General features: G+C 63.9%; 1 protein-coding gene across 1 annotated transcript in view; it reads left to right on the top strand.

The window, feature by feature from the left end:
• Window positions 1-24,138, top strand: part of LTBP3 (latent transforming growth factor beta binding protein 3) — a 48,816-nt gene that overhangs the window by 4,814 nt on the left and 19,864 nt on the right. Inside the window, exons 3-15 of the mRNA XM_090129699.1 lie at window positions 805-1,061; window positions 1,730-1,835; window positions 2,558-2,647; window positions 3,257-3,382; window positions 5,629-5,787; window positions 8,214-8,342; window positions 10,940-10,959; window positions 11,664-11,742; window positions 13,854-13,946; window positions 16,033-16,158; window positions 17,185-17,316; window positions 19,756-19,878; window positions 23,653-23,772. Coding sequence (XP_089985825.1) covers window positions 805-1,061; window positions 1,730-1,835; window positions 2,558-2,647; window positions 3,257-3,382; window positions 5,629-5,787; window positions 8,214-8,342; window positions 10,940-10,959; window positions 11,664-11,742; window positions 13,854-13,946; window positions 16,033-16,158; window positions 17,185-17,316; window positions 19,756-19,878; window positions 23,653-23,772 — 1,560 coding nt within the window. The remainder of the gene's footprint in view (window positions 1-804; window positions 1,062-1,729; window positions 1,836-2,557; window positions 2,648-3,256; window positions 3,383-5,628; window positions 5,788-8,213; window positions 8,343-10,939; window positions 10,960-11,663; window positions 11,743-13,853; window positions 13,947-16,032; window positions 16,159-17,184; window positions 17,317-19,755; window positions 19,879-23,652; window positions 23,773-24,138) is intronic.

The following is a 24,138-nucleotide window of genomic DNA, read 5'->3' as shown; positions in this document are numbered from 1 at the left end:
GGCGGTCCAATGGGGAGGGGGTCTGTGGGGGGGGGTCTTGGGGGTATTTGGGGTCTCATGGGGGAAAGGGGGGGTCTGGGGGAGGGGGGGGGATAGTGGGGGTCTATGGGGGGGGTTTATGGGGGGGGGTCCGGGGTGGGGGGAAAAATGGGTTCTTATGGGGGGGCTTGGGGGGGGGCTGGGGGGGTTTGGGGGTCTGGGGGTTTCTATGGTGGGGAGGGGTCCAATGGGGGGGGGGAGGGAAAAGTGGATCCTATTCTTGGGGGGGGGGGACACGAGGTTCCGGGGGGGTTTTGGGGGTCTGTGGGGGGGGTCTGTGGGGGGGGTCTGTGTGTGGGGGGGGGTCTTTGGGGGGGGGAGTCGTTATGGGGGGGGGTTTCAATGGGGAGGGGGTCCTGTAGGGGGTAGTGGGGGGGGGTCTTGGGGGTATTTGGGGTCTCATGGGGGAAAGGGGGGGTCTGAGGGTGGGGGGGTTGGGGGGGGTCCAAGGTGGGGAGAAAAAGGGGTTCTTATGGGGGGGGCTTAGAGGGGGGGCCTGGGGGGGGGGGTTGGGGGGCATTGGGGGTCTGGGGGTTTCTATGGTGGGGAGGGGTCTCATGGTGAGGGGGGGGGGACGAGGTTCCGGGGGGGTTTTGTGGGTTTTTTGGGGGGGGGGGGGGGTCTCGTTATGGGGGGAGGGGGGGTTTAACGGGGGTGGGCTTCCTGAGGGGGGGGTTATGGGTGGGGGGGGGTCCCTATGGGGGTCTGTGGGGGCTCTCCGGGGGTCTCAAGTCTCTCCATCTTTATTCCCCCCCCCCCCCGCAGTGCAGGTCCCCCCCCCGCTGGTGAACGTCCGCGTCCATCACCCCCCCGAAGCATCGGTTCAGGTGCATCGCATCGACCCCCGCCCGCCCCCCCCCGAAGGAGGAGCTCCCCAACCCCCCCCCCCACGCGGAGCCGGGCTCCTCTTGGCCCACCCGGTTCAACCCCCCCCCGGGGGGAGTAAAGCCCCCCCCCCGCCACGCCCCCATACCCACAAACCGTTGGGACGATGCTTTCAGGAGACCCTCCCCAAACAGTCGGTGAGGGGGGGGGGGGGGGGGGTTGTGGGGGGGGGGGAACGGGGGTCGCATTGGGGTTTGGGAGGGGGGGGTCTATGGGGGGGCACGGGGGTCCCATGGGGGTTTGGGGGGGGGGGTTTATGGGGGAGCACGGGGGTCCCGTTGGGGTTTGGGGGGGGTCTATGGGGTGGGGGGGTTTATGGGGGGGGCACTGAAGTCCCATTGGAGTTTGGGGGGGTCTGTGGGGTGGGGGGGTCTATGGGGGGGCACGGGGGTCTCATTGGGGTTTGGGGGGGGTCTTTGGGGTGGTGGGGTCTATGGGGGGGGCACTGGGATCCCATTGGGGTTTGGGGGGGTCTGTGGGGTGGGGGGGTCTATGGGGGGCACTGGGATCCCATTGGGGTTTATGGGGGGTCTATGGGGGGGCACGAGGGTCCCATTGGGCTTTGGGGGGGGGGAGATTTTTGGGGTGGGGGGCTCTATGGGGTGGGGTTTTATGGGGGGCACTGGGATTTAGGGGGGGGTTCTATTGGGGGGGTCTGTGGGGAGGCACGGGGGTCCCGTTGGCTATCATGGGAGAATCGATTGCAGGGGGGGGGGTGCAGGGGTTCCGTGGGGGGGGGTCTGTGTGGATGGGGGTCTTTTGTGGGGGGGGGTCTTTGAGTGTGGCCCCCCCCCCCCCCCCGCAGTGTGGCAGCAAACCGCTGCCCGGGCTGACCAAGCAGGAGGATTGCTGCGGGAGCGTGGGCACCGCATGGGGGCAGAGCAAGTGCCAGAAGTGCCCCCCCCCGCTCCGTGAGTCTGGGGGGGGGGTCTGGGGGGCGGTAGGGGGGGGGTCTGGGGGATTCTGGGGGGAGGACTGGGGGGCTATGGGGGGGTCGTGGAGTCCTGGGGGGGTCCTGAAGGGTCTGGGGGGAGGACTGGGGGGCTATGGGGGGGTCGTGGAGTCCTGGGGGGGTCAAGGGGTCTGGGGGGAGGACTGGGGGGCTATGGGGGGATCAAGGGGTTTTGGGGGGGGGTCAAGGGGTCTGGGGGATTCTGGGGGGGTCCTGAAGGGTCTGTGGGGAGGACTGGGGGTCTATGGGGGTCTGTGGGGGTCGGGGGGGGGATGGGGGGTGGTGGATGGGGATTTGGGGGGGTTAATGGGGGGGGGTGCATTGAGGGGGGGTTTTGGGGGCTGGAGGGGGATTATAGGGGGCTGGGGGGTGTTATGGGGGGCTGGGGGGTTTTGGGGGGGGCTATAGGGGCTGGGGTCGGTCCTTTGGTGGGAGGGGGGTCTGGGGGGGGATTGGGGTTTGGGGAGGGGGCTGTGGGGTCTGGGGGGGGGGTCTGGGGGGGTGTTATGGGGGGTTGTGGGTTTGTGGGTTGGGGGGGGGTTCCATAGGTGGTTTATGGGGGTTTTGGGGGGCTGTAGGGGGTCTTGGGGGGGGGTCTGGGTGGATTTTTGGGGGGGGGGGGTCTGCGTGTGTTAACGGGGCCGTGGGGGGGGGCGGGGGGGGGTCTGTGTGTGTGTGCAGAGGCGGGGGGGCCGAAGGCGACGCGGGGGGAGCAGAGCGGGGCTGATTGCCCACAGGGCTACAAGAGGCTCAACAGCAGCCACTGCCAGGGTGAGCGTGCAACGGGCGTGCAACGGGCATGCAACAAGCGTGCAACGGGGGGGGGGGGGTTGAAACAACCGGAGGGTTGGGGGGGGGGGAGGTGTGGATGGGGGGTGAGGGGTGTGCAAGGAGAGTGAGCGGGTGTGTGCGGCGTGAGGGTGGTGTTGCACACGCGTGAGCAAGCACGGGGTGGGGTTTGCACAAGAGCGCGTGCGGGTGGTGTTGCACACGTATGTGCGTGCGTGTGGGATTTGTGCACGCGTGTTGCGCAGGCTTGCACGAGAAGAGGCGTGCGGGGCGGGGGTGCGTTGCACACGCGTGTGAACAGGCGTGTTCGCACGAGGCGGCGGCGGCGCCTTGCATTGCTCACTGCTGTGCACCTGCGTGTGCAGTGCAGGCTGGGCACGGTGACTTGTGTCGCACACGCGTGTGCAACGCAACGCCTCGCACGCCTGCACACGCACTTGTGCAAGGGAGTTGGGAAGTCACTTTATGCGCGGACAATCACATGACCACGCGTGTGCAGGCGTGTCTGTGAGTCGGACGGACACGTGTGTGCGAGGTGGACACGTGTGTGCGTTGCACGCGCGTGTGCACTGACCCCCCCCCCCCCCCCAGATATCAACGAGTGTGCAATGAGGGGGGTGTGCCCCCACGGCGACTGCCTCAACACCGCCGGCAGCTTCCGATGCGCGTGCAAAGGGGGGGGGCACGGGGGGGGGCACCCCCGAGGGCACTGCCTGCGTACGTGGGGGGGGGGGGGCACGGGGGGGTCCGCGGGGATTTGGGGGGGGGGGGGATTTGGGGGGGGTTTAAGGGGGTCGGGGGGATTTGGGGGGGGTTTGGGGGGGTCTTAAGGGGGTCTGGGGGGGATTTTGGGGGGATTTGGGGGGGTTTAAGGGGGTGTGGGGGGGATTTGGGGGGGGGTTGGAGCACGGGGGTTCCGCAGGGATTTGGGGGGGGGGGATTTGGGGGGGGTTTAAGGGGGTCTGGGGGGGATTTGGGGGGGTTGTAAGGGGGGCATGGGGGGATTTGGGGGGGGGTTGGGGGGGTTTTAAGGGGTCTGGGTGGGATTTGGGGGGGGGGGTGGGGCACGGGGGGGTCTGGGGGGATTTGGGGGGGGGTTGGGGGGGGTTTTAAGGGGTGTGGGGGGGATTTGGGGGGGGGGGGTTGGGGCACGGGGGGGTCCGCGGGGATTTGGGGGGGGGGATTTGGGGGGGTTTTAAGGGGGTCTGGGGGGGATTTGGGGGGGTTGTAAGGGGGGCATGGGGGGATTTGGGGGGGGTTGGGGGGGTTTTAGGGGGCCTGGGGGGGATTTGGGGGGGGTTGGGGGGGTTTTAAGGGGGTAGTGGGGGTGTGGGGGGGGCCTGGAGGGGATTTGGGGGGGTTATAAGGGGGCATGGGGGGATTTGGGGGGGATTTGGGGGGGTTTTAAGGGGTCTGGGGGGGATTTGGGGGGGGGGTTGGGGCACGGGGGGGTCCGCGGGGATTTGGGGGGGGGGATTTGGGGGGGTTGTAAGGGGGGCATGGGGGGATTTGGGGGGGGGTTTGGGGGGGCCTTAAGGGGGGGATTTGGGGGGGTCTTAAGGGGGTTTGGGGGGGTTATAAGGGGGTCGGGGGGGATTTGGGGGGGATTTGGGGGGTTTTAAGGGGGTCTGGGGGGGATTTGGGGGGGGGATTTGGGGGGGGTTTAAGGGGTCTGGGGGGGATTTGGGGGGGTTATAAGGGGGCATGGGGGGATTTGGGGGGGGGTTGGGGGGGTTTTAAGGGGTCTGGGGGGGATTTGGGGGGTTGTAAGGGGGGGATTTGGGGGTGTTTTAAGGGGTTTGGGGGGGGGTTGGGGGGGTCTTAAGGGGGTCTTGGGGGCATTTGGGGGGGTTTAAGGGGGTCGGGGGGGATTTGGGGGGAGTTTGGGGGGGTTATAAGGGGGTCTGTGGGGGATTTGGGGGGGATTTGGGGGGTTGTAAGGGGGTCTGGGGGGGGATATGGGATGTGGGGGGGATTTGGGAGGGGGTTTGGGGGGGTTTTAAAGGCGTCGGGGGGATTTGGGGGGGTTTGGGGGGGTTTTAAGGGGTCTGGGGGGCATTTGGGGGGGGGGTGGGGGGGTTTTAAGGGGGTCGTGGGGGTGTGGGGGGGGCCTGGAGGGGATTTGGGGGGGTTATAAGGGGGTCTGGGGGCGATTTGGGGGGGGGGTTGGGGCACGGGAGGGTCTGGGGGGATTTGTGGGGGGGCTGGGGGGGTTATACGGGGGTCATTTGGGGGGGATTTGGGGGGGTTTTAGGGGGTCTGGGGGGGATTTGGGGGGGTTGTAAGGGGGGCATGGGGGGATTTGGGGGGGGTTTGGGGGGGGTTTTAGGGGGCCTGGGGGGGATTTGGGGGGGGTTGGGGGGGTTTTAAGGGGTCTGGGGGGGATTTGGGAGGGGGGTTGGGGGGGGTCTTAAGGGGGTCTGGGGGGATTTGGGGGGATTTTAGGGGTCTGGGGGGGATTTGGGGGGGGTTTGGGGGGGTTATAAGGGGGTCTGGGGGGGATTTGGGGGGGCTTAAGGGGGTCGGGGGGAGATTTGGGGGGGATTTGGGGGGGATTTGGGGGGGTTTAAGGGGGGTTTAAGGGGTCTAGGGGGGATTTGGGGGGGGTTTGGGGGGGTCTTAAGGGGGTCTGGGGGGCATTTGGGGGGGTTTTAAGGGGGTCGGGGGAATTTCGGGGGGGTTTGGGGGGGTCTTAAGGGGGTCTGGGGGGCATTTGGGGGGGATTTGGGGGAGCTTGGGGGGGTCTTAAGGGGGTCTGGGGGGGATATGGGGTGGGGGGGGATTTGGGGGTGTTTTAAGGGGGTCTGGGGGGGGATATGGGGTGGGGGGGGTCCTGAAGGAGGGGGGGGGGGAGATGGGGGGGGAGGGGGTCCTGATGGACGGGGGGGCTGCAAGGTGGGGTCCGGATGCGTTTCTAACCCCCCCCCCCCACCCCATTTTTTTTTTGCCCCCCCCCCCCATAGCGGAGAAAGGCGAGGAGCGGGGGCTGTGCTTCCGGCTCGTTGCCCCCCCCCAGCAGTGCCAGCACCCCCTCCCCACCCGCCTCACCCGGCAGACCTGCTGCTGCAGCGTCGGCAAGGCCTGGGGGGGGCGCTGCGAGCGCTGCCCCGCCGATGGGACGCGTATGTTGGGGGGGGGGGGAAGGGGGGGTCGGTGGGGGGATAGGGGGGGATATGGGGGGATAAGGGGGGGTTATGGGGGCATTGGGGCGGATATGGGGGGGTTATGGGGGGCATTGGGGGGGTTTAAGGGGATATGGGGGGTATGGGGGCGGTTATGGGGGGATATGGGGGGCATTAGGGGAGATATGGGGGGATAAGGGGGGATATGGGGGGATATGGGGGGGTATAGGGGGATATGGGGGGGTTATGGGGGGATATGGGGGGATAAGGGGGGGTTACGGGGGGCATTGGGGGGGATATGGGGGGATAAGGGGGGATATGGGGGGATATGGAGGGCATTGGGGGGGATATGGGGGATATGGGGGGGTTATGGGGGGATATGGGGGGATATGGGGGGGTTTATGGGGGGATAAGGGGGGGTTTATGGGGGGCACTGGGGGGGATATGGGGGATATGGGGGGGTTATGGGGGGATATGGGGGGGTTTATGGGGGGATAAGGGGGGGTTTATGGGGGGCACTGGGGGGATATGGGGGATATGGGGGTGTTATGGGGGGATATGGGGGGATATAGGCGGGGTTATGGGGGACATTGGGGGAGATATGGGGGGATAAGGGGGGGATATGGGGGGATATGGGGGGGTTATGGGGGGATATGGGGGGATATGGGGGGCATTGGAGGAGATATGGGGGGATAAGGGGGGGATATGGGGGGATTTGGGGGGGTTATGGGGGGATAAGGGGGGGCTATAGGGGGATATGGGGGGATATGGGGGGGCTTTGGGGGGATATGGGGGGATATGGGGGGGTTTAAGGGGATACGAGGGGTATGAGGGGGGTTATAGGGGGATATGGGGAGATAAGGGGGGATTATGGGGGGCATTGGGGGGGTTATAGGGGGATATGGGGGGATATGGAGGGCATTGGGGGGGATATGGGGGGGTTAGGGGGGGCATTGGGGGGATATGGGGGGGGTTATGGGGGACATTGGGGGGGATATGGGGGGGTTATGGGGGGATATGGGGGGATATGGAGGGCATTGGGGGGCATTGGGGGGGATATAGGGGGGGTTATGGGGGGCATTGGGGGGGATATGGGGGGGTTATAGGGGGATATGGGGGGATATGGGGGGATAAGGGGGGATATGGGGGAGATATGGGGGGATAAGGGGGGTTTAAGGGGATATGGGGGGTATGGGGGGGGTTATAGGGGGATATGGGGGGGATATAGGGGGATATGAGGGGATATGGGGGGGTTATGGGGGGATATGGGGGGGTTATAAGGGGTTATGGGGGGATATGGGGGGGCTATAGGGGGATATGGGGGGTTATGGGGGGGGTTTAAGGGGATATGGGGGGTATGGGGGGTTATAGGGGGATATGGGGGGATATTGGGGGACATTGGGGGGGGATATGGGGGGATATGGGGGGCATTGGGGTTATAGGAGGGGTTATAGGGGATATGGGGGGATTATGGGGGTCGTTGGGGGGGGTTATGGGGGGATATGGGGGGTCATGGGGGTTGTCGGGGGGGGATATGGGGAGATATGGGGGCTGGATGTGGACTTATGGGGCTGGATGTGGACCTATGGGGCTGGACGTGGATCTATGGGGCTGGATGTGGATCTATGGGGCTGGACGTGGATCTATGGGCTTGGCTGTGGATCTATGAGACTGGATGTAGATCTATGGGACTGGACATGGATTTGTGGGGCTGGACGTGGCTCTATGGGTCTGGCCGTGGCTCTATGGGTCTGGCCGTGGATCTATGGGGCTGGACGCGGATCTATGGGTCTGGATGCGGATCTGTGGGTCTGGCCGTGGATCTGTGGGGCTGGATGTGGATTGATGGGTCTACATGTGGATCTATGAGGCTGGATGTAGATCTATGGGGCTGGCCGTGGATCTGTGGGGCTGGCTGTGGATCTATGGGTCTGGCCGTGGATCTATGGGTCTGGACGCGGATCTATGGGCTGGCCGTGTATCTATGGGGCTGGCCATGGATCTATGGGGCTGGACGCAGTTCTATGGGTCTGGCCGTGGATCAATGGGGCTGGCCGTGGGTCTATGGGGCTGGACGAGGATCTATGAGACTGGATGTAGATCTATGGGGCTGGACGTGGCTCTATGGGTCTGGCCGTGGATCTATGGGGCTGGACGCGGAACTATGGGTCTGGATGCGGATCTGTGGGTCTGGCCGTGGATCTGTGGGGCTGGATGTGGATTGATGGGTCTACATGTGGATTTATGGGGCTGGACGCGGATCTATGGGGCTGGCTGTGGATCTATGAGACTGGATGTAGATCTATGGGGCTGGCCGTGGATCTGTGGGTCTGGACGTGTATCTATGGGTCTGGCCGTGGATCTATGGGGCTGGCCGCGGATCTGTGGGTCTGGCCGTGGGTCTGATTTGCGCCCCCCGCCCCCAGCGGCGTTCCAGGCCATCTGCCCGGCCGGGAAGGGTTACCACGTGCTGCGCTCGCACCAGACGCTCACCATTCAGGGGGAAAGCGCCTTCACCCTGCAGCTGCGCCCCGACCCGCCGCCCAGCGCCGCAGGTGGGACCCCATGGCGCCCCAGAGCGCCCCATAGCGCCCTATAGCACCCCATAGCGCCCCATAGCGCCCCATGGCACCCCATGAAACCCTATGGCATCCCATGAAACCCCATAGCACCCCATGGCACCCCATGGCACCCCATGGCACCCTATAGCACCCCATGGCGCCCCATGATACCCTATGGTACCCCATGGCACCCCATGGCACCCCATGAAACTCTATGGCAACCCCATAGCACCCCATGGCACCCTATAGCACCCCATGGCACCCCATGGCACCCTATAGCACCCCATGGCGCCCCATGGCACCCTATGGTACCCCATGGCACCCCATGAAACCCCATGGCAACCCCATAGCGCCCCATCGCACCCCATAGCACCCCATGGCACCCCATAGCGCCCCATGGCACCCCATGAAACCCTATAGCACCCCATAGCACCCCATGAAACGCTATGACGCCCCATGGCACCTCATGAAACCCTATGGCATCCCATGAAACCCCATGGTACCCCATAGCACCCCATGGCGCCCCATGAAACCCTATGGTACCCCATGGCACCCCATAGCACCCCATGGCACCCCATGAAACTCTATGGCAACCCCATAGCGCCCCATAGCACCCCATGGCACCCCATGAAACCCTATAGCACCCCATAGCACCCCATGAAACGCTATGACGCCCCATGGCACCCCATGAAACCCTATGGCATCCCATGAAACCCCATGGTACCCCATAGCACCCCATGGCACCCCATGGCACCCTATAGCACCCCATGGCGCCCCATGAAACCCTATGACGCCCCATGGCACCCCATGAAACCCTATGGCATCCCATGAAACCCCATAGCACCCCATAGCAACCACTGGCACCCCATGGCACCCCATGAAACCCCATGGCACCCCATAGCGCCCCATAGCACCCCATGGCACCCCATGGCACCCCATGGCGCCCCATGGCACCCCATGAAACCCTACGATGCCTCATAGCACCCCATGAAACCCTATGGCATCCCATGAAACCCCATGGCACCCCATGGCACCCCATGAAACCCCATGGCGCCCCATAGCACCCCATAGCACCCTATAGCACCCCATGGCACCCCATGACACCCCATAGCACCCCATAGCACCCCATGAAACCCCATAGCACCCCATGGCACCCCATGAAACCCCATGGCACCCCATAGCGCCCCATAGCACCCCATGGCACCCCATGGCACCCCATGGCGCCCCATGGCACCCCATGAAACCCTACGATGCCTCATAGCACCCCATGAAACCCTATGGCATCCCATGAAACCCCATGGCACCCCATGGCACCCCATGAAACCCCATGGCGCCCCATAGCACCCCATAGCACCCCATAGCACCCCATGGCACCCCATGACACCCCATAGCACCCCATAGCACCCCATGAAACCCCATAGCACCCTATAGGACCCCATGGCACCCCATGAGACCCTATGGCACCCCATGACACCCCATAGCACCCTATGGCACCCCATGACACCCCATGACACCCCATGGCACCCCATGAAACTCTATGGCAACCCCATAGCGCCCCATGGAACCCTATGGCACCCCATTGCGCCCCATGGCACCCCATGGCACCCCATGGTTCCTCAGTGTCACCCTATAGCACCCTATGGCACCCCATGAAACTCTATGGCAACCCCATAGCGCCCCATGGTGCCCCATGGCACCCCATGGCACCCTATAGCACCCCATGGCACCCCCATGGCACCCCATGAAACCCTATGGCATCCCATGGAACTCTATAGCACCCTATGGCACCCTATGGCACCTGTATCACCTCCATGACCCCTCCATGACCCCATGACCCCCCATGACCCCAATGACCCCATGTCCCCCCACGACCCAGTGACCCCCATGACACCAATGACCCTCCATGACCCCTCCATGTCCCCCATGACCTCCCATGACCCCAATGACCCCATGTCCCCCCACGACCCCGTGACCCCCATGACCCCTCCATGTCCCCCCATGACCTCCCATGACCCCAATGACCCCCATGACCCCGTCACCCTCCATGACCCCTCCGTGTCCCCTCCATGACCCCATGTCCCCCATGACCCCAATGACCCCGTGACCCCCAACGCCCCCTGACCTCCCATGACCCCTCCATGTCCCCCCACGACCCCAGTGACCCCCATGACCCCCCATGACCCCCCATGACCCCAATGACCCTTTGATCCCTATGACTCCATGACCCCATGTCCCCCCATGACCCCGTGACCCCATGACCCCATGGCCCTCCATGACCCCTCCGTGTCCCCCCATGACCCCCATGACCCCATGACCCCAATGACCCTCCATGACCCCTCCGTGTCCCCCATGACCCCAATGACCCCGTGACCCCATGACCCGTGACCCCCCATGACCCCTCCATGTCCCCCCCATGACCCCAATGACCCCATGTCCCCCATTCCCTTATGACCTTGTGACCCCCTATGACCCCGTGACCCCCCATGACCCCTCCATGTCCCCCCCATGACCCCAATGACCCCGTGACCCCCCCCACGACCCCTGTGACCCCGTGACCCCCCACCATCTCACCCCCCACCCTTCCCTTGCAGCTGTGACCCCCGCGGCCATGGTGAGTTGGGGGGGGGGGGGGGTCTTGGGGGTGGGTTTGAGGGGTCCTGGGGGGATTTGGGGGTCCTGAGGGGGGGGGCAGTGGTCCCAGAGGGGTTTTGGGTTGGATTTGGGGGGGATTTGGGGGTCCTGAGGAGATTTGGGGGGGATTTGGGGGTCCTGAGGAGGGGGCAGTGGTCCCAGAGGGGTTTTGGGGTGGATTTGGGGGGGATTTGAGGGGTCTTGGGGGATTTGGGGGAGATCTGGGGGTCCTGGAGGGTAATTTGGGGGGGGATTTGGGGGGTCCTGAGGGGATTTAGGGAGAATATGGGGGGATTTGGGGGTCCTGAGGAGATTTGGGGGGGATTTGAGGGGTCGTGGGGGGATTTGGGGGAGATCTAGGGGTCCTGGAGGGTGATTTGGGGTAATCTGGGGGAGAATTGGGGGTCCTGGGGGGGATATGGGGGGATTTGGGGGTCCTTGAGGGCAATTTGGGGGGGATTTGGGGGTCCTGAGGGGGGGGGCAGTGGTCCCAGAGGGGTTTTGGGGTGGATTTGGGGGGGGTTTGAGGGGTCGTGGGGGGATTTGGGGGAGATCTGGGGGTCCTGGAGGGGGGGGGGACATGAGGAGGTGGGGGGGGGATGGGGGGCGATTTGGGGGGGGCGTGGGGGGGGGGGGTCGGGGGGGGGGGGGGGGGGTCAGCTGTTTGCCCCCCCCCCCCCCCAGTTGCCCGCATTTTGGAGCCACTCGGAGGAGCAGAGCGTGGAGCAGCCGCCCGGCAGCACCGCGGCACCGCGGTACCCTGGTGAGGGGGGGGGGGGAGGGGGGGCACCTGGGACACGCATTGACACGCCTTGACACGCCTTGACACGCATTGACACGCGTTGACACGCGTTGAGTCACATTGACACGCGTTGACACGCATTGACATGCGTTGACATGCATTGACACGCATTGACACGCATAGACATGCATTGACATGCGTTGACGTGCATTGACACACGTTGACATGCATTGACACGTGTTGACACGCTTTGACACGCGTTGACATGCATTGACACGCGTTGACACTCGTTGACATGCGTTGACATGCATTGACACGCTTTGACATGCGTTGACACGAGTTGACATGCATTGACATGCGTTGACACGCATTGACACGCGTTGACACGCGTTGACACTCGTTGACATGCATTGACACGCATTGACACGCATTGACAAGCGTTGACACGTGTTGACATGCATTGACATGCATTGACATGCGTTGACATGCATTGACACGCATTGACACGCGTTGACACGCATTGACAAGCGTTGACACGTGTTGACATGCATTGACATGCGTTGACATGCGTTGACATGCATTGACACGCGTTGGCACGTGTTGACACGCATTGACACGCATTGACATGCCTTGACACGCATTGACACGCACTGACATGCCTTGACACGCATTGACACGCGTTGACACGCATTGACACGCATTGACATGCATTGACATGCATTGACATGCACCAACACACGTTGACACGCGTTGGGACACATAGATGTGCCTTGACACGCGTTGAAATGCTTTGACGTGTATTGATATGCAGTCATGTGCATTGACATGCATTGACACGCATTGACACGTGCCGACACGCGTTGACACACGCTGGGACACATAGATGCATGTTGATGCATTGACACGCCTTGACACGCATTGACACGCATTGACATGCATTCACATGCGTTGACACGCATTGACACACCCCAACACGTCCTGACACGCGTGTTGTGATGCACTAACACACAGTGACACGTATCAACACGCACTAACACGTGTTAACACACACCAACACACATTAACACACATCAGCATGCCCTGACACGCCCCAACACGCGTGTTGTGATGCATTAACACACATTGGCACGCCCCGACATGCACTGACATGCATTGACGCGCTCCGACATGCGTGTTGTGGTCCACTAACACGCGCTGACACACATGAACACACACTAACACGCGTTGACATGCATTGACACGCACTGACACGCCCCAACACACGTGTTGTGGTGCACTAACACACAGTGGCACACATCAACACGCACTAACACTCACGGACACGCATTGACACACCCCGACACGCGTGTTGTGATGCACTAACACACAGTAACACACATGAACACGCGTTAACACATGTTGACACGCCCCGACACGCACTGACACACCCCGACACGCGTGTTGTGGTGCAATAACATGCCCTGACACACATGAACACGCACTAACATGCGTTGACATGCATTGACATGCACTAACGCCCCGACACGCCCTTACACACCCCGACACGCGTGTTGTGATGCACTAACATGCAGTGACACACATGAACACGCACAAACACGCACTAACATGCATTGACACGCCCCAACACGCACTAACACGCCCCGGCACACGTGCTGTGGGGCACTAACACACAGTGACACGCGTCAGCACGCACTAACACGCACTGACACGCATTGACACACCCCGACACGCGTGTTGTGATGCACTAACACGCGCTGACATGCCCCGACATGCACTGACACACCCCGACACGCGTGTTGTGATGCACTAACATGCCCTGATACACATGAACACGCACAAACACGTGTTGACATGCATTGACACGCGCTGACACGCCCGGAGATGCCCTGACACGCCCCGACACGCGTGTTGTGGTGCACTAACACACATTGACACGCATCAGCACGCACTAACACGCACGGACATGCATTGACACACCCCGACACGCGTGTTGTGATGCACTAACACGCGCCAACACGCCCCGACACGCCCTGACACACCCCGACGCCCCGACACGCGTGTTGTGGTGCAATAACACGCCCTGACACACATGAACACGCACTGACACGCCCCGACACGCGTGTCACACGCAGAGCTGCTGTCGCGGCCCACCACGGCCCGCGTGTGGCGCCTCCCGGAGCTGCAGAGCCGCGGAGCTGCTGAGATGGCGCCCACTCAGCTCACCGGTACGGACCCCCGGGACCCCCCCCAAATAACCCCCAAGACCCCCCCCAATTAACCCCCAACGCCCCCCAGGACCCCCCCTAATAACCCCCTGGGACCCCCCCCCAAATAACCCACAATACCCCCCCAGGACCCCCCCCAAATAACCCCCTGGGACCCCCCCCAAATAACCCCCAAGACCCCCTGAGACCCCCCCCAAATAACCCCCGAGACCCCCCCCAAATAACCCACAATACCCCCTTGGACCCCCCCTAATAACCCCCTGGGACCCCCCCCAAATAACCCCCGGGACCCCCCCCAAATAACCCACAATACCCCCTCGGACCCCCCCCAAATAACCCCCAATACCTCCTTGGACCCCCCCCCCCCAAATACCCCTTGAGACCCCCCCCAAATAACCCCCAACGCCCCCCAGGACCCCCCCTAATAACCCCCTGGGACCCCCCCCAAATAACCCCCAATACCCCCTTGGACCCCCCCCCCCCCCCAAATACCCCTTGAGACCCTCCCCCCCAACAACACCCCAAATATCCCCAATACCCCCTGAGACCCCCCCTCCCCAATTAACCCACAATGCCCCCCAAGCCCCCCCCCCAAATACCCCTTGAGACCCCCCCCAAATAACCCCCAAATACCCCCAATACCCCCAACACCCTCCTGAGAGACCCCCCCCCAAATAACTCACAATACCCCCCGAGACCCCCCCCAAATACCCCCCAATACGCCCTGAGACCCCACCCCAAATAACCCACAATGCCCCCCTGGGACCCCCCCAAATAACCCCCAATACCCCCTTGGACCCCCCCCCCAAAATACCCCTTGAGACCCCCCCCAAATCCCCCCCAATTCCCCCCAGGTCCCCCAGATCCTCCCCAAATCCCCCCCAAATCCCTCCAGCACCCCCAATTCCTCCCCTAGGACCCCCAAATCCCCCCCAAATCCCCCCAAATCACATCAGGTTCCCCCCAGGACCCCCATATTCTCCCCAAATCCCCCTCCAAACCCCTCCAGGACCCCCAACTCTCCCCCTAGGACCCCCAAATCCCCCCCCAATGCCCCCCAAATCCCCCCAGGACCCCCAAACCCTCCCCCAAATCCCCCCAACTCTTCCTCAAGACCCCCCAGGACCCCTCAAATCCCCCCCAAATCCCCCAAGGACCCCCAGATCCTCCCCAAATCCCCCTCCAAACCCCTCCAGGACCCCCAACTCCACCCCTAGGACCCCCAAATCCCCCACGAAATCCCCCCAAATCCCCCCAGGACCCTCAGATCCTCCCCAAATCCCCCTCCAAACCCCTCCAGGACCCCCAACTCCCCCCCTAGGACCCCCAAATCCCCCCCCTAATGCCCCCCAGGACCCCCAGATCCTCCCCAAATCCCCCCCAAATCCCCCCAGGACCCCCAGATCCTCCCCAAATCCCCCTCCAAACCCCTCCAGGACCCCCAACTCCCCCCCTAGGACCGCCAAATCCCCCCCAAATCCTCCCAGCCTTCCCCCAGCACCCCCCTAATGCCCCCCAAATCCCCCTTGGACCCCCAAATCCTCCCCCAAATCCCCCCAACCCTTCCTCAAGACCCCCCCAGGACCCCTCAAATCCCCCCCCATATCCCCCCAGGACCCCCAGATCCTCCCCAAATCCCCCTCCAAATCCCTCCAGCACCCCCAACTTCCCCCCTAGAACCCCCAAATCCCCCCCCTAATGCCCCCCAAATCTCCCCAGGACCCCTCAAATCCCCCCCAAATCCCCTCAGGACCCCCAGATCCTCCCCAAATCCCCCTCCAAACCCCTCCAGGACCCCCAACTCCCCCCCTAGGACTCCCAAATCCCCCCCTAATGCCCCCCAAATCCCCCCAGGACCCCCAAATCCTCCCCAAATCCCCCCAACCCTTCTTCAAGACCCCCCCAGGACCCCTCAAATCCCCCCCAAATCCCCCCAGGACCCCCAGATCCTCCCCAAATCCCCCTCCAAACCCCTCCAGCACCCCCAATTCCCCCCCTAGGACCACCAAATCCCCCCCCGAAATCCCACCAGGTTCCCCCCAGGACCCCTCTGGGACCCCCCCCCATATTTTCTGCCCCCCCCCAGAGACGGATGAGTGCAAACTGAACCGTAACATCTGTGGTCCTGGGGAGTGTGTGATGGGCCCGGGGGGGTACAGCTGCATCTGCCACCCCGGCTACCGCTGGCACCCCCAGCGCCGCCTCTGTGCTGGTGAGTGTGCAAGGGGGGCACACGAGTGTGCAAGGGGGGGATGGGGGGGTTGGGGGATGGGGGGAGAGGGGAGGGTGGGGGGGAAATTTTGGGGGTGGGGGGTGAGGTATGGAGGGGACTAAGTGGGGGGGTGGGAGGGGGGAGTGTGACACACGCGTGTGCAAGGAGGGGGGTTGGGGGTTGTGGAATGGGGGGAGGAGGGGGTGGGGTGAGTGTGACACACGCGTGTGCAAGGAGGGGGGTTGGGGGTTGTGGAATGGGGGGAGGAGGGGTGGGGTGAGTGTGACACACGCGTGTGCAAGGAGGGGTGGGGGGTTGTGGAATGGGGGGGGAGGAAATTTGGGGGGCTGGAGTGTGAGCAGGGTGTGACACACGCGTGTGCAAGGGTGGGAGTATTGGGTGTGGGGGCTTTGGGGAATGGGGGGAGGTGGGGGTGGGGGGTGTGACACACGCGTGTGCAAGGAGGGCGGAGGTTCGGGTGGGGGGGTGTTGGGGGAATGGGGGGAGGAGGGGGTGGGGGGGAAGATGGGGTTGTGGGAGTGTGTGTGACACACACGTGTGCAAAGAGGGGGGGGTTGGGGGTTGTTGGGGAATGGAGGGAGGTGGGGGTGGGGTGGGGGTGGGGTGGGTGTGACACACGCGTGTGCAAGAGGGGTGGGGAATGAGGGCTGGAGGAAAGTTGGGGGGTGCGGGGGTGGGAGGCTGCAGTGTGAGCGGGGCGTGACACGCGCGTGTGCAAGGGAGGGGGCTCGGGGGGGTGGGGAATGGGGGGGGGTCGTATGGGGGGGTCCTATGGGGTGGGTTATGGGGGGGGTCCTATGGGGGGGTTCTATGGGGGGGTTCTATGGGGGGGTGTGGGAGCGAGTGTGACACACGCGTGTGCAAGGGGAAGACGGGGGGCTGGGGGCGGTGGGGGGGGGGCGGCGCGGAATGAAGGGGTGGGAAAGCGAGGGGAGGGGGGGGGTAATAAGGGTGTGGGGGGGGGCGGGGGGGGGTAGGCGAGCGTGACACACGCGTGTGCAACAGACGTGAACGAGTGTGAGGCGGAGCCGTGCGGCGCCGGGCGGGGGGTGTGCATGAACACGGGGGGGTCGTACAACTGCCACTGCCATCGGGGATTCACCCTGCAGCTGCACGACGGGCTGAGGACCTGCGCAGGTGGGGGGGAAATTGGGGGGGGGTCCTATGGGGGGGGGTCGTATGGGGGGGGTCGTATGGGGGGGGGGGAAATGGGGGTCCTATGGGAGGGTTGGATGGGGGGGGTCTTGGGGGGGGGGCTTCTATGGGGGTCCTATGGGGGGGGTGGATGTGGAGGGGTCCTATGGGGGGGGTGGTTGTGGGGGGGGGTCGTATGGGGGGGTTGGATGTGGGGGGGGTCGTATGGGGGGGGGTCTTATGGGGGGGGGTCCGATGGGGGGGTCCTATGGGGGGGGGGGGGTCGTATGGAGGGGGGGGGTGTGGGGGGGGTCCTATGGGGGCCGGTCGTATGGGGGGGGGTCGTATGGGGGGGGGGGTCGTATGGGGGGGCTCGTATGGGGGGGGGTTCTATGGGGGTCCTATGGGGGGGGTTTTGGGGGGGGGGTCGTATGGAGGGGGGGGATGTGGGGGGGTCCTATGGGGAGGGGGTTCTATGGGGGTCCTATGGGGGGGGTTTTGGGGGGGGGGTCGTATGGAGGGGGGGGATGTGGGGGGGGTCCTATGGGGGGGGGGAAATGGGGGTCCTATGGGAGGGTTGGATGGAGGGGGGGTCTTGGGGGGGGGGGGCTTCTATGGGGGTCTTATGGGGGGGGTTGGATGTGGGGGGGGGTCGTATGGGGGGGGGTTCTATGGGGGAGGGTCCTATGGGGGGGGTCCTATGGGGGGCGGGGAAATGGGGGTCCTATGGGAGGGTTGGATGGGGGGGGGGTCTTGGGGGGGGGGCTTCTATGGGGGTCTTATGGGGGGGTTGGATGGGGGGGGGGTCTTCTGGGGGAGGGGTCTTGTGGGGGGTCTTGTGGGGGGGGTCCTATGGGGGGGTCATACGGGGGGGGTGGATGTGGGGGAGGGGGTTCTATGGGGGGTCCTATGGGGGGGGGGTCCTATGGGGGGAAGTTTATGGTGGGTTCTATGGGGTGACGTGGTTATGGGGTGATGCTGTTATGGGGTGATGGGGTGCTGCAGTTATGGGGTGCTGCTGTTATGGGGTGATGCGGTTATGGGGTGATGGGGTGCTGCAGTTATGGGGTGGCGCGATGTTGGGGTGACGCAGTTATGGGGTGGCTCAGTTATGGGGTGCTGCAGTGTTGGGTTGGCTCGGTTATGGGGTGCTGCAGTTATGGGGTGGCTCGGTGTTGGGGTGACGCGGTTATGGGGTGGCTCAGTGATGGGGTGCTGCAGTTATGGGGTGACGCAGTTATGGGGTGATGGGGTGATGCGGTGATGGGGTGGCTCGGTGTTGGGGTGATGTGGTTATGGGGTGATGGGGTGCTGCAGTTATGGGGTGGCGCGGTGTTGGGGTGCTGCAGTTATGGGGTGATGGGGTGACGCGGTGATGGGGTGGTGCAGTTATGGGGTGGCTCAGTGTTGGGGTGACGCAGTGATGGGGTGACGCGGTGATGGGGTGACGCAATGATGGGGTGACGCAGTTATGGGGTGATGGGGTGCTGCAGTGATGGGGTGGCGCGGTGTTGTGGTGACGCGGTTATGGGGTGGCTCGGTGTTGGGGTGACGCGGTTATGGGGTGGCTCGGTGTTGTGGTGACGCGGTTATGGGGTGGCTCGGTGTTGGGGTGACGCGGTTATGGGGTGGCTCGGTGTTGTGGTGACGCGGTTATGGGGTGGCTCGGTGTTGGGGTGACGCGGTTATGGGGTGGCTCGGTTATGGGGTGCTGCAGTGATGGGGTGGCTCGGTGTTGGGGTGATGGGGTGCTGCAGTGATGGGGTGACGCAGTGATGGGGTGGCGCGGTGTTGGGGTGCTGCAGTTATGGGGTGATGGGGTGCTGCAGTGATGGGGTGGCTTGGTGTTGTGGTGACGCGGTTATGGGGTGGCTCGGTGTTGGGGTGACGCGGTTATGGGGTGGCTCGGTGTTGGGGTGGCACGGTGTTGGGGTGACGCGGTTATGGGGTGATGGGGTGCTGCAGTGATGGGGTGACGCAGTTATGGGGTGGCGCAGTGATGGGGTGACGCGGTGATGGGGTGATGGGGTGCTGCAGTGATGGGGTGGCTCAGTGATGGGGTGACGCAGTTATGGGGTGGCTCGGTGATGGGGTGACGCGGTTATGGGGTGGCTCGGTGTTGGGGTGCTGCAGTGTTGCGGTGGCTCGGTGTTGGGGTGGCACGGTGTTGGGGTGACACGGTTATGGGGTGATGGGGTGCTGCAGTTATGGGGTGGCTCGGTGTTGGGGTGATGGGGTGCTGCAGTGATGGGGTGACGCAGTTATGGGGTGGCGCAGTGATGGGGTGACGCGGTGATGGGGTGATGGGGTGCTGCAGTGATGGGGTGGCTCAGTGATGGGGTGACGCAGTTATGGGGTGGCTCGGTGATGGGGTGACGCGGTTATGGGGTGGCTCGGTGATGGGGTGGCGCGGTGTTGTGGTGACGCGGTTATGGGGCGCAGACATCGACGAGTGCTCCCGCGCCGACATCTGCGGGGACGGCGGCAGCTGCACCAACAGCCCCGGCCATTTCAGCTGCGACTGCCGCCGCGGATACCGCAGGAAGGGAGCCAGGATCTGCGAGGGTGGGCAGCCCCATAGAGCCCCATAGAGCCCCATAGCGCCCCATAGCGCCCCATAGCGCCCCATAGAGCGCCATAGAGCCTCATAGAGCCCCATAGAGCCCCATAGCGCCCCAAAGAGCCTCATAGAGCCTCACAGCGCCCCTTACAGCCTCATAGAGCCTCATAGAGCCCCATAGCGCCCCATAGCGCCCCTTAGAGCCTCATAGAGCCTCACAGCGCCCCATAGGGCCCCATAGAGCCTCATAGCGCCCCATAGCGCCCCATAGAGCCTCATAGAGCCCCATAGCGCCCCATAGAGCCTCATAGAGCCTCACAGCGCCCCATAGAGCCCCATAGCGCCCCATAGCGCCTCATAGAGCCCCAAAGAGCCCCATAGCGCCCCATAGCGCCCCAAAGAGCCTCATAGAGCCTCATAGCGCCCCATAGCGCCCCATAGAGCCTCATAGAGCCTCATAGCGCCCCATAGCGCCCCATAGAGCCGAATAGGGCCCCATAGTGCCTCATAGCGCCCCATAGCGCCCCATAGCGCCTCATAGAGCCGAATAGGGCCCCATAGCACCCCATAGTATCCCATAGTGCCCCATAGCGCCCCTTAGAGCCTCATAGAGCCTCACAGCGCCCCATAGAGCCTCATAGCGCCCCATAGAGCCTCATAGAGCCGAATAGGGCCCCATAGTGCCCCATAGTGCCCCATAGCACCCCATAGTGCCCCATAGAGCCCCATAGAGCCCCTTAGAGCCTCATAGTGCCCCATAGAGCCCCATAGAGCCCCTTAGAGCCTCATAGAGCCCCATAGAGCCCCATAGAGCCCCATAGCGCCCCATAGCACCCCTTACAGCCTCATAGAGCCTCATAGCACCCCATAGAGCCCCATAGCACCCCATAGCGCCCCATAGAGCCCCATAGAGCCCCATAGCGCCCCAAATAGCCTCATAGAGCCTCATAGAGCCCCATAGCGCCCCAAAGAGCCTCATAGAGCCCCATAGCACCTCATAGAGCCCCTTAGAGCCCTATCGGACCACATGACACCCCATAGTGCCCCATAGAGTCCCATAGCGCCCCATAGAGCCCTATAGAACTCCATAGCCCCCCCATAACCCCCCCATAACCCCCCCATAATCCCCATAACCCCAATCCCCCCTAAACCCCATAACCCCCCCATAACCCCATTACCCCCCCCATATCCCCCCATACCACTCCCATACCCCCCCCATAACCCCATACCCCCATAACCCCCCATACCCCCCATAACCCCATACCCCCATAACCCCATACCCCCCATAACCCCATACCCCCCTGAGCCCCCCCCGGTGGCCCCCCCGCGCCCCCACATACCCCCCTATAACCCCATAACCCCCCCGTAACCCCCCCATAACCCCATACCCCCCTGAGCCCCCCCCCCGGTGACCCCCCCAGTGCCCCCCCATAACCTCATACACCCCCCATAACCCCATAACCCCCCCATAACCCCATACCTTCCCCCATAACCCCATACCCCCATAGCCCCAACCCCCCCCCATAACCCCATAACCCCCCCATAACTCCTCATAACCCCATATCCTCCATAACCCCCCCATATCCCCCCATAACCCCATACCCTCCATAACCCCATACCCCCATAACCCTATACCCCCCCATGACCCCATAACCCCCCCATAACCCCCCCATACCCCCCCATACCCCCATAGCCCCAACCCCCCCCCATAACCCCATAACCCCCCCATACTCCCCCATAACCCCAAACCCCCCCATAACCCCATAACCCCCCCATAACCCCCCAACCCCATAATCCTCCATAACCCCATACTCCCATAACCCCATACCCCCCCCGTGACCCCGTAACCCCCCATAACCCCATAACCCCCCCCGGTGACCCCCCCGCGCCCCCCCATAACCCCCCATAACCCCAAACCCCCACATACACCCCCATAACCCCATACCCCCATAACCCCATACCCCCCCATAACCCCATAACCCCCCCATAACCCCAAACCCCCCCCCATATCCCCCCATACCCCCATAACCCCATACCCCCCCCCATGACCCCATAACCCCCCATAACCCCATAACCCCCTGAGACCCCCCCATAACCCCAAACCCCCCCATAACCCCATAACCCCCCATAACCCCCCCATGACCCCATACCCCCCGCCATGACCCCATAACCCCCCATGACCCCATAACCCCCCATAACCCCCCATAACACCCCCAACCCCCCCCCATAACCCCATACCCCCCCCATACCCACATACCCCCCCGTGACCCCATACCCCCCCATGACCCCATAACCCCCCATAACCCCATAACCCCCTGAGACGCCCCCATAACCCCATACCCCCCCACAACCCCAAACCCCCCCATGACCCCATAACCCCATGACCCCATGACCCCACAACCCCATAACCCCATGACCCCATAACCCCCCATGACCACATACCCCTCCCCCCATAACCCCATAACCCCCCATTACCCCAAACCCCCCCATACCCCCATACCCCCCCATGGCCCCGTGACCCCATAACCCCGTGACCCCATAACCCCATAACCCCATAACCCTCCATACCCTCATAACCCCATGACCCCACGACCCCATAACCCCATGACCCCATACCCCCCATGACCCCATGACACCATGACCCCATAACTCCCCCATGACCCCATAACCCCATGACCCCATGACCCCGTGACCCCATAACCCCACGACCCCATGACCCCGTGACCCCATAACCCCACGACCCCATAACCCCACACTCCCTCCGTGACCCCATGACCCCACGACCCCATAACCCCGTGACCCCATGACCCCATGACCCCACGACCCCGTGACCCCATGACCCCGTGACCCCGTGACCCCACGACCCCATGACCCCACACCCCCATGACCCCCCCCATACCCCCATACCCCCCCATGACCCCATACCCCCATAACCCCATACCCCCCCATGACCCCATAACCCCATAACCCCATGACCCCATGACCCCACAACCCCATAACCCCATGACCCCATAACCCCCCATGACCACATACCCCTCCCCCCATAACCCCATAACCCCCCATTACCCCAAACCCCCCCATACCCCCATACCCCCCCATGACCCCATGACCCCATAACCCCCCCATGACCCCATAACCCCATGACCCCACACCCCCCGTGACCCCATGACCCCATGACCCCACGACCCCATGACCCCATGACCCCATGACCCCACACCCCCATTACCCCACACCCCCTCCATAACCCCATAACCCCCCATGACCCCATAACCCCATGACCCCATGACCCCGTGACCCCATGACCCCATGACCCCGTGACCCCATAACCCCACGACCCCATAACCCCACGACCCCATAACCCCGTGACCCCATAACCCCAAGACCCCATAACCCCACACTCCCTCCGTGACCCCATGACCCCACGACCCCATAACCCTGTGACCCCATAACCCCATGACCCCATAACCCCACACTCCCTCCATGACCCCATGACCCCATAACCCCGTGACCCCATGACCCCATGACCCCACACCCCCCGTGACCCCATAACCCCATAACCCCATGACCCCATAACCCCATGACCCCATGACCCCCCATGACCACATACCCCCCCCCATAACCCCATAGCCCCCCATTACCCCAAACCCCCCCATACCCCCATAACCCCCCATGACCCCATATCCCCATGACCCCATGACCCCACGACCCCGTGACCCCGTGACCCCATGACCCCATGACCCCGTGACCCCACGACCCCGTGACCCCCCCCGCCCCCGCAGACATCGACGAATGCTCGGAGGCGGCGTCGTGCCCGGATTCGCGCTGCGAAAACACGCCGGGGGGGTTTTTGTGCACCCCGTGCCCCCCCGGCTTCCGCGGCCTCAACGGCGGCTGCCACGGTGCGGACCCCCCCCCCTTAAAACACCCCCCCCCCCATGGGACCCCAATCCCCCCCCCCCACCCCCCCCGGGGCGACCTTGGGACCCCCCCCCCCCCCTGGACCCCCCCCCGGACCCCAAACCCCCTCAGGACCCCCAGAATCCCCCCAAATTCCCTTTAGGACCCCAACGACCCCCCCGGACCCCCCCCCCAGCCCCCCCCCACACCCGGGACCCCCTCGGGACCCCCATGGACCCCCCCCGTCACCTCTGGACCCCCCCCCCAAAGTCCTCCAGACCCCAACCCCCCCTCCAGGACCCCCCCCAGGACCCCAAATCCCCTTTGGACCCAAACGACCCCCCCAGGACCCCCCCAGAACCCCCCCA

This window comes from Phasianus colchicus, chromosome 37 (assembly GCF_987193195.1).
Source record: "Phasianus colchicus chromosome 37, bPhaCol1.hap1.1, whole genome shotgun sequence".
NCBI lineage: Eukaryota > Metazoa > Chordata > Aves > Galliformes > Phasianidae > Phasianus > Phasianus colchicus.
The sequence above is the reverse complement of the archived record's forward strand: the minus strand, read 5'-3'. Positions and strand labels throughout refer to the sequence as shown.